Source organism: Adiantum capillus-veneris, chromosome 7, assembly GCF_014529385.1.
Source record: "Adiantum capillus-veneris isolate H3 chromosome 7, ASM1452938v2, whole genome shotgun sequence".
In the NCBI taxonomy this organism is placed as follows: domain Eukaryota; kingdom Viridiplantae; phylum Streptophyta; class Polypodiopsida; order Polypodiales; family Pteridaceae; genus Adiantum; species Adiantum capillus-veneris.
The window spans coordinates 154209206-154218066 of NC_140937.1; the positions used below are offsets into that span (position 1 = coordinate 154209206).

The following is an 8861-nucleotide window of genomic DNA, read 5'->3' on the forward strand; positions in this document are numbered from 1 at the left end:
CCAATATAGGCGGCACCTCTTCACCCGCTAACTTGGTTTTCAGCTTCTTCTCAAAGTGTCGATAAGTGAGAATACCTCCAAGACTGGTTCTTGTGGAGTTCTCTACTTGCATAGTGTAGTCAAATTCCTGCAATCTGATAGTCATCATTCTACTAGAGAAGTAGATAGGGCCCATAAAAGAAGTGTGAGGGTCCTGTTGCATTAGCATTGCCCCAAGTGTGTCGTTGTCCACACTAGGATTGACATAGGCTCATCCCACTTTGGAGGAGCAATGGTGGGGAGTCAGGTCAAAATTTGTTTTACTTCATTGAACTGTTGCTCATTATCTTCACTCCAAGTGAAGATCTCCTTATGTGTAACATATTGTAGAGGGTGCACCTCCTGAGAGAGAAGATGGATGAATCTACTCAAGTACCTCACCTTTTACAGAAAGCAGACCAACTACTTTGTTGTGGTAGGAGAGGGCAAAGACATAAGTCCTTGAATCTTGCTAGGATCAGCCTCAATGCCTCTGGCTGAAATAACATGACCCAAAAGAGTAACCTTACTTTCTGCAATATGACACTTATCCACGTTGAGTTTCCCACCCAAAGATTGTAACCTAGATAGATCTCCATATACTTTCTCCAAGTGCAATGAGCGTGAGCTATAGATACAAAAATCATCAATGAATACACGAATTGACTTGCCAAAGAAAGGTTGAAACACATATGTAACAAATCTCTGAAAGGTGGCTGGGACGTTAGTGAGATCAAAAGGCATAACCCTGTATGCAAAACACCCCCATGGTGTGATGAAGGTGGTCTTTATTTGATCTTCTTCGGCGATGTTGATTTGGTAGTATCTCGAGTAGCCATCACACGCAGTGTAGCATTCATGTTCTGCTACCTCATTGAGAATTTCGTCTTGGAAAGGAAGAGGGAAATGATCTCTCCTTGTAGCTGCATTGAGAGGTTTGTAATCAACACATATCCTCCACTTACCATTCTTCTTTGGTGTGACCACCACTAGAGCGACCCACTCTGAATCTTCGATAGGGTAGATGAAACCTGCTTCTAAGAGCCTCCTCACCTCCCTGAGTAGGGTATCTTGTTAGATTACTCCTAGTCACCTCATTTTTTGCACTGCAGGTTTGCTACCTTCTTTTAGCTTGATGTGGTGTTGGACAACTGTGATGCCCGTGAAACATAGTCTTCACGCTCTTTGTCACTCAACTCGCTAGAAAGCATACGATGAAGCTTACTCTCCTCCACTAGAGGTTGTATAGTTGGCGGCTTTCCTTGGCTTGATGATGGTGTGTTTGATTCCTCAATCTTCTTTGGGTCTTTCAAAATGATTCTCATCACTTCGATGTTGGTGTCACTTTCCTCTGTCATTGCAGACTTCTCCTCTGAAGTGGTTGAAGAGTCCCTAGAAAACTCATCTTCAGAGGTTTCTAGATCCATGTTGCTTTGTCGCTCTATCTTCATGTCATAAAGAATTGGCTTACCTTTGGCATCTTTCATTTGGATAGTGTCTGTGTCTTAGTATTGCTTCGCCTTCATCGGCATGAGCCAAGGTCTTCCTAGAATGATTGGGTAGCCCTCCCCCTTAGTTGACATGATAAAGATGTCCACATCCACCTCAGTGCCAAAAGCTTTCACCCTAACTGCATTCACAATACCAACACATCGAACCTTAACATTATTTATCATCTTGGCTCGGCATGGTGCCGACCTACTTACTTCTAGGCCAAGGGGATGCATCATTTGCTCGCTTATCACACATATTTGCTCGCTTATCACACATATTTGTGTTGCACCATTAATGGAGATGTTGGAGATGCGTTGTCCCTTGATGGGGACATCCATCACAGGTAGTATGTCATCCAAATTTCTTCCAGAAAGAACCCCAATTATCTTTGACTTTGGTCGTCTAGTGCTTATCAACTTTGTCCACTGCCTTCTTACCTTGGGTGCAAGGTGAAGTAGTTGGGGCCAAGTGATCTTTAGGCCCAGCACAGAGACATCTTGAACCAAATTATAGGATTTAGCACTTTCACCTAGAGAAAAATCCACAATGTCGATTCTTTGTCAGTCTTTTACTAGACTCTCCTCTAGTCTTTCATCCTTTCATCTCTTTGTAAGGCTTCACCATGCCTAGCACGCTTTACTCCCATGGCGTCCAGCTCTTCTAGCTTGGCCTTCCCTTTTGTTGTTCCTTTGATACATTCTTCCACCTTCATCTTGTCCTTACCTTCAAGACTGATGACACTTACCGCTTGGTTGTTGACTGGTGCCAAAGGTAGAGGTGGAATGTGTACTTAAGGAGGTGGTGGTACAGGTGGGGTCTTCGGATTTGCACAGGTGGTGCACGTTGTGCTAGCCTTAGTGGTGGTTGTTATGGCCTTGCCCTTGGTAGTGAAAGTTGGTTTTACCTAGACCCCTATTATGATTTTGCTTTCTAGGATGCGGACAAAAATACATACCATGATCATACTCACCACAATTGTGGCAGTAGTACTCTTGATTTTGTCGCCTTTGACCTCTTACTTGATCTTTGCCTCTCTTGGGTGCATGCCCTTGTTGCACCAAATGCACAGAAAGGTTTTCCAATTGACTAGTGATGCGAGACGATAGGTCTTGTTGCTCATCCCTCTCATCTAGATATTGTGGTTGTTAAGCAGTTGTTGCAGTCGTTGAGGCTACTCAAGCTATACTTGATTCCTCTGACTCGGTGCTCTTTGCTTGCATTCGCAACTTCTTGTCCTTAAGGCGGGCTATTTCCACAGCCAACTTGTATGTTGTTGGGAACCTCCCCTTCTCTTTTTCCTTAGCCTTCGATGAACTGGTCCTTCTTGAGAAAGTTAGGAGCTCCAACTCCCTCCTCTAGCAAGGCAACCCATCGCTCCCACAAGTCCACAAACTTAGACTCGTAGGTGGCAAACTCTAGTAGACCTCCTTACTTCAATTCTCTACGCCTTTGCCATAGTTTCTCTGAGGTTGTGTCTCCTCCAAAACGCCTTACAAAGGCAGCCCTAAGCAAGTTCCAATTCTGCTTAGTGGCTTGGGACAATGAATTGAACCATGATTTGGTCTTCCACTCTCATGAGCAGAGGAAAAATTCAAAGTCGTGAGGCATCATCGTCTTTGTTAGAGACCACACAACCTATCTCCAGGTCATCTAGAAAGTGAGTAATAGTGTCCTTCCCTTTCTTGCCACTAAAGTGGGAAAGGATCTTGTTGTCATTATGAACACAGAAATCACACCTTTTCTAAAAGAAACAAACTTTGTTTCCTTTATAAAAAGAAAAACTTTTTTTTAACTTTGAAAATACATGCCTTACATCAGAACGTAAACCAATACATCAAAGGTGACTTGGTGTTGTACTATGGGCAAAATGAAAGGCTTGATAGATTCGTTAGTTTCACGCAGCCACTCTAAACCAAACATTGCACTAATGAATTGTTGATAGTGCATCTTACGGTCGATTCAGATTCGAATTACTTGGATTTGCTATGGAGCATAGAGTCGGCCTGTTGCTAAATTGGTTTGCTAAGGGAAGATCAGTGAACACACTAAGAGGCTAAGGGACTTGTGCAAGAACACAAAAGGCATAGCATATGGGATAAGGTCCCAACGCATGAAAGTCTTAAGTAGTTCAACCAAAAAGTAAAGTCAACGCAAGAAGCCCTGATAAAAGTAGTAGAAAGCAGACACCAACACAAGTAGAAAAAGCAACCATAGGACTAGTTCATAAGCCATCTGCGCAAGAAATTGAGAGAGAGAGGAAAAAACACCAGCGCATGAACTTTTTCTTGATCAGATTAAAGCAAGGGAGGAAAGCAACTTTGAAGGGAGTTTATAAACAAGAACGAGTACTTCATTAAAAAGGACCAGCGCAAGTACTTTGGAGGACCAGAGATTCCAGCAAAAAGATATGAGATAATAAAAGCTCCAGCGTGAGTTTTTGGGGAAGAAAAGCATCATCGTAGGAATTCCAAGGATACTGAGATGTCATCGCAAGAGGAAGGCAGAAACACACAGAGAGACCAGCGCAAGTGAAAAGTAGAGACGTGAAATTTCAGCGCTAAGATTTTAGGAGATCTGAAGAGAAAGACCAGTGTTCAAGATTAGAGAACGCAAGGATCAGCGCAATTGCATCAGAAATAGAAGAAGAGCCAGCGCATGTACTTAGACACAGAGAGAAATACCAACAACACAGGAATTTAGAGAGAGAGAGAAGAACCTCAGCACGAGAGCACATCAAGAGAGAGATCAGTGAAAGACATGGCAGAACCAAGTGAAATCGGTGCAAGGGAACGAGCAAGGAAGACAGGACAAAGTCAGGCAGTTTATTTCTGTCTAGACAACTCTTGAAGTCAAAGGGAGTCTCAGAGTTTACTCTGAGGTGCTGATCAAAGAGGGAATAGAACTCTTGAAGTCGGAGGGAGTCACAGAGTTTACTCTGTGGTGCTCTGATTAAAGAGGGAACAGAAATCTGAAGTCAGAGGGAGTCTTGGAGTCTAACTCTAAGGTGCTCTGACGTGTCAGATCAGAACTATTGGACTAAGGTGTGGGTATTGAGCCCCACCCTTGCTTTATGTGCTTGAATAAGAATATTACCCTGTCAATATATACTCATTCAAGGGGGGGACTGGCCCATCTTCCAGTCCCTAGTGCAGTGTCCACTCTCTTTTCTTTTAGTTGTTTGATTTTAGAGTTCAGTGATTGTGTAGCACGCTTCCATATTTTTTTATGACAGTGGTATCAGAGCAAGTTTCCTTGGTTTTCTCAAAGCAAGGACGGTTCTGACACAGATGCAGAAGAGGAGAATTCAACCATGGCAACAGATCAGCCAACCACAGTAGAGGTTATGGCAAAATTGCAGAGATACAAAAAGAAAAAAAAAAGTCCGAGATGCAAAGAAATTGATGATTATGGAAGAAACATCTTTGAAGAAGGAACCAGAACAGTTTTCGTGTGAAGCACGACAAAATTATGATGACAGTCAACTTTTACCCCTTTTTCTTCTACGAAATCAGAGGGTATCATGAAGAAGAACCAGATCATAGAAGTTGAATTGGTATTTTGGCGAAGAGACCGATGTCTCCAAGGAGATTGATTAGTACCAGAGAATGTTTTGCCTCCAGACTTTCACAACGAGGAGAATGTTGTAGAACCAGAAGGATACAGACTTTTTGATTGGATGTCGGAATAGTGCCCCACTCTAATAAAAGGAGGATGTGGGAATAGTGCCCGACTCCTCGTGATTTCAAAATGGATGTGGGAATAGTGTCCCACTCCAGGAACAGAAGGATGTGGGAATAGTGCCCCACTCCTGAGAAGGATGTGGGAATCATGTCCCACTCCGGTTGATTTGCTTATACTTGAGCAGCAAGTCAAGTAAGGATTTGCTTATACTTGAGCAGTAAGTCAAGTAGGAATTACCATGGTACAGAACGCGCTCTCATGGTACAGAGAGTTAGCAAGATCTGACTGTACAGGTTAACTGTATTGAAGTCAAAGGGAGTTGCTAAATTGATCCTTTAGAAACTATCTGTTTAGCCATAGTGACTTGCGGTAACAGACATAGTCTGGTGAGTCAGCAGAACAAGCACATAAATGAAGATGGGTTCAATCAAACAGGGTAAACTATGATCCCTAGAAATATTAGAGACACTAGTCTCTTATGTTTACTGCTTTAGCATGTCATGACTGTATGTGTATGCATCCGGGGACGCCTGGGCCAGTGTGTCTGAATGTGGCATATTAAAGTATGTCTTATATTTTTGCAGGTTAAAGAAAAAAGAACATGTCAGAACTGTTCAGCAACCAAAAAGTGTTTTGACAATAGACTCACCGTTGAGGACAACTGCTTGGAAGTCAGAGGGATGTTGCTAAATTGGTCTGCTAAGGGAAGATCAGTGAAAACTAAGAGGCTAAGGGACTAGCGCAAAAACACAAAAGGCATAGCATCTGGGATAAGGTCCCAACACAGACTCCAACACTTTATCTGAATAAAAAAGCAAAAGTAGAAAAAGCAACCATAGGACTAGTTCATAAGCCATCTGCGCAAGAAGTTCACAGAGAGGAAAAAACACCAGCTCATGTACTTTTTCTTGATCAGATTAAAGCAAGGGAGGAAAACAACTTTGAAGGGAGTTTATAAAAAAGAACTAGTACTTCACTTGGGAGATCTGAACCTATTAAAAAGGACCAGTGCAAGTACTTTGGAGGACCAGAGATTCCAGCGAAAAGATCCGAGATAATAAAAGCTCCAGCATGAGTTTGTGGGAAAAAAAAGCATCATCGCAGGAATTCCAACGATACTGAGATGTCATCGCAGGAGGAAGGCAGAAACACAGAGAGAGACCAACGCAAGTGAAAAGTAGAGACCTGAAATTCCAGCGCTAAGATTTTAGGAGATCTGAAGTTCCATCGCAAGAGAAAGACCATTGCAAGTGTTCAAGATCAAAGAACGCAGGGATCAGCGCAATTGCATCAGAAATAGAAGAAGAGTCAACGCGTGTACTTAGAGGGTGAAGAATCAATGCAGGCTCAACAGAAAGAAAGAGGAAGAGAGTTACCAGAGCAAACATCTGAGATTACAGAAGCATTAGTGCAAGTTGAATCGGAGAAAAGGATCAGTTTGAGTTGACAAAGAGATAGAGAAAAAGGATCTATGAGAGAACACAGGTTGAGGGAAAAGGATCAACACAGGAATTCAGAGAGAAAGAGGAGTCTCGAGTGCACATCAAGAGAGAGATTAGTGAAAGACATGGCAGAACCAAGTGGAATCAGTGCAAGGGAACGAGCAAGGAAGACAGAACAAAGTCAGGCAGTTTATTTCTGTCTAGACAACTCCTGAAGTCAGAGGGAGTCTCCGAGTTTACTCTGAGGTGCTCTGATCACAGAGGGAATAGAACTCTTGAGGTCGGAGGGAGTCACAGAGTTTACTCTGTGGTGCTCTGATTAAAGAGGGAACAGAAATCTGAACTCAGAGGGAGTCTTGGAGTCTAACTCTAAGGTGCTCTGACGTGTCAGATCAGAACTATTGGACTAAGTGTGGGTATTGAGTCCCACCCTTGCTTTATGTGCTTGTATAAGAATATTACTCTGTCAATCTATACTCATTCAAGGGGGGGGGGGGGGACTGGCCCATCTTCCAATCCCTAGTGCAGTGTAGACTCTCTTTTCTTTTAGTTGTTTGATTCTGAGTTCAGTGATTGTGTAACACGATACCGTATTTTTGTGACATGGCCCTCACTGAACGGTTGATTCGTTGGAGTCGAAAGATAAAAGATAAATTCTCCACAGGTGCTTCCAAGTTGTATTTGAAAGAGAGGTCGTAGTAGTCTAGGCCACTCTTGTGAAACCACAAGAAAAGGAGGTCACTTTTCTCAAGGCGTAGAGTTGTCCCCCTTGAAATTTCTTGAAAAACCTTGAACTGGCCCTCTTCTATCTTTAGAATTTGAATGTGACTTAAGTAACCCACTGGGTAAGCATACAAGGACAAATTATGTAGGTTATGAGCTTTACCACTTTCACAAGACCCAGCCTCAGAGCGATGTAGCAGGCGGATAAGTCGTCCTCGTAGGCGTAGTTAAAGAGTAACTTCCTTTGAATCTGGAGAGTGGTGCCCTCTTACCAAGCAAAGCCAGTGTCGAAGATTTTCTTGACTACCAAGCTAGCCAACTTACTTGGAAGGCGCTTGAGTATCCACGCCGCTTGAGCTAGATCCCTGCTTATTGAAGGGTGAGGGAGTGGCGGTCGACGAAGTGGTGATGCCCTTGAATCTGCTCGTGCTAGAGAGAGAGTGGGGTCTAGTGCTTGAAGAAGCTTCTTTAGGTTGTGTAGACTTGTCTTTTGTGTAGGCCGAGGAGTAGGTGTTGACGGGACTTTAAATAGAGGGAATGGCACACTAGGCAACCCTGCTGAAGTGTAGGTGCCGAAAGTGCCGGTGAGAGGGTTATAGTAAATGGATATACCTCCTTCACTTGGGTCCACACTCATCATGTGAATGGGACAGTTGGCAGCAGTGCGAGCATGAGACCTCTTGAAGCTTTCTTCTAGATTTGCAAGGACGATGAGAAATGTATACGGTTTGAGTGGAAAAAGAGGGTCTTATCACTTCTTCTATGTTGATAAAAGAGACGGTTTCAATTTATTTTTTGAGTTAATCAAGGTGTGCTTGAAGTTTCTCTTCCTCTGTGCTGCAATTAGCAAACTCACAAGGGCAAATCATCCATGCTTCACCAATAGTATATCAGTTGCAAACATGAAGGTTACATGAAGTTCCTCAATGGAGACACCAATGAAATGATGGTCGAAAATCATGGGGGTGGCCCCTACACCTCCACGACTGGAGTCCACCATCACCTCAAGATAGATAGGCCAAGCTATCTACGACAAGAAGGGGGGGGGGGGGGGGGGCACCACCTAGCGTGTATGCAGCTAGGACGCAATTACAGATGCCAAAGGGTGACAAGAACGTCACACCAATCGGCTAAGCAACAGGAGACAATTCATCACACGCAAACGCAAAAGACACACTAAAGACAAAGGTGCGGACGAAAACGAGTGACACAATGAGTGGCTAGAGATGGCAAGATTGCCTCGCACACTTGATACCGACAAAAGACTGGCATGCAAGAGACCGCTCGCAAGCATGCTTCTAAGGTGAGAGAGAGAGCTAGGGAGAGGAAGAGACCCAATACAAAGACATAAGAAAAACCCTGCTTGTAGAGTGAGAGGAAGAGAGAGGAGGGAAAATCGACATGAGACTTACGATTTTGCTTCTATGGACTCAGATGAGATGAAAGATAAGTTGGTACTATTTATAAACTCTCCCATGATCTGCTTTTCTACTTTTGCTTTCT

The 8861-nt window shown here is 43.4% G+C and overlaps 1 protein-coding gene across 1 annotated transcript; it reads left to right on the top strand.

Annotated features, from left to right (window-relative positions):
- The first annotated feature begins 292 nt into the window (after positions 1-292).
- On the top strand, positions 293-6285 carry LOC147454855 (uncharacterized). Its single transcript, XM_086516671.1, has 3 exons — positions 293-5385; positions 5570-5629; positions 5778-6285. Exons 1-3 carry the CDS (start codon positions 5330-5332, stop codon positions 5881-5883), a joined length of 222 nt encoding a protein of 73 aa, XP_086372797.1. The 5' UTR covers positions 293-5329; the 3' UTR covers positions 5884-6285.
- Positions 6286-8861: the final 2576 nt, after the last annotated feature.

What these genes read in the sequence shown, in the direction of transcription:
- LOC147454855 (XM_086516671.1), top strand. Translation starts at nt 5,330, where the DNA reads ATGTGGGAATCATGTCCCACTCCGGTTGATTTGCTTATACTTGAGCAG. An exon ending in ATACTTGAGCAGCAAGTCAA is followed by an intron (nt 5,386 to 5,569) that starts GTAAGGATTTGC and finishes TTGCGGTAACAG; the next exon opens with ACATAGTCTGGTGAGTCAGC. An exon ending in GATGGGTTCAATCAAACAGG is followed by an intron (nt 5,630 to 5,777) that starts GTAAACTATGAT and finishes ATATTTTTGCAG; the next exon opens with GTTAAAGAAAAAAGAACATG.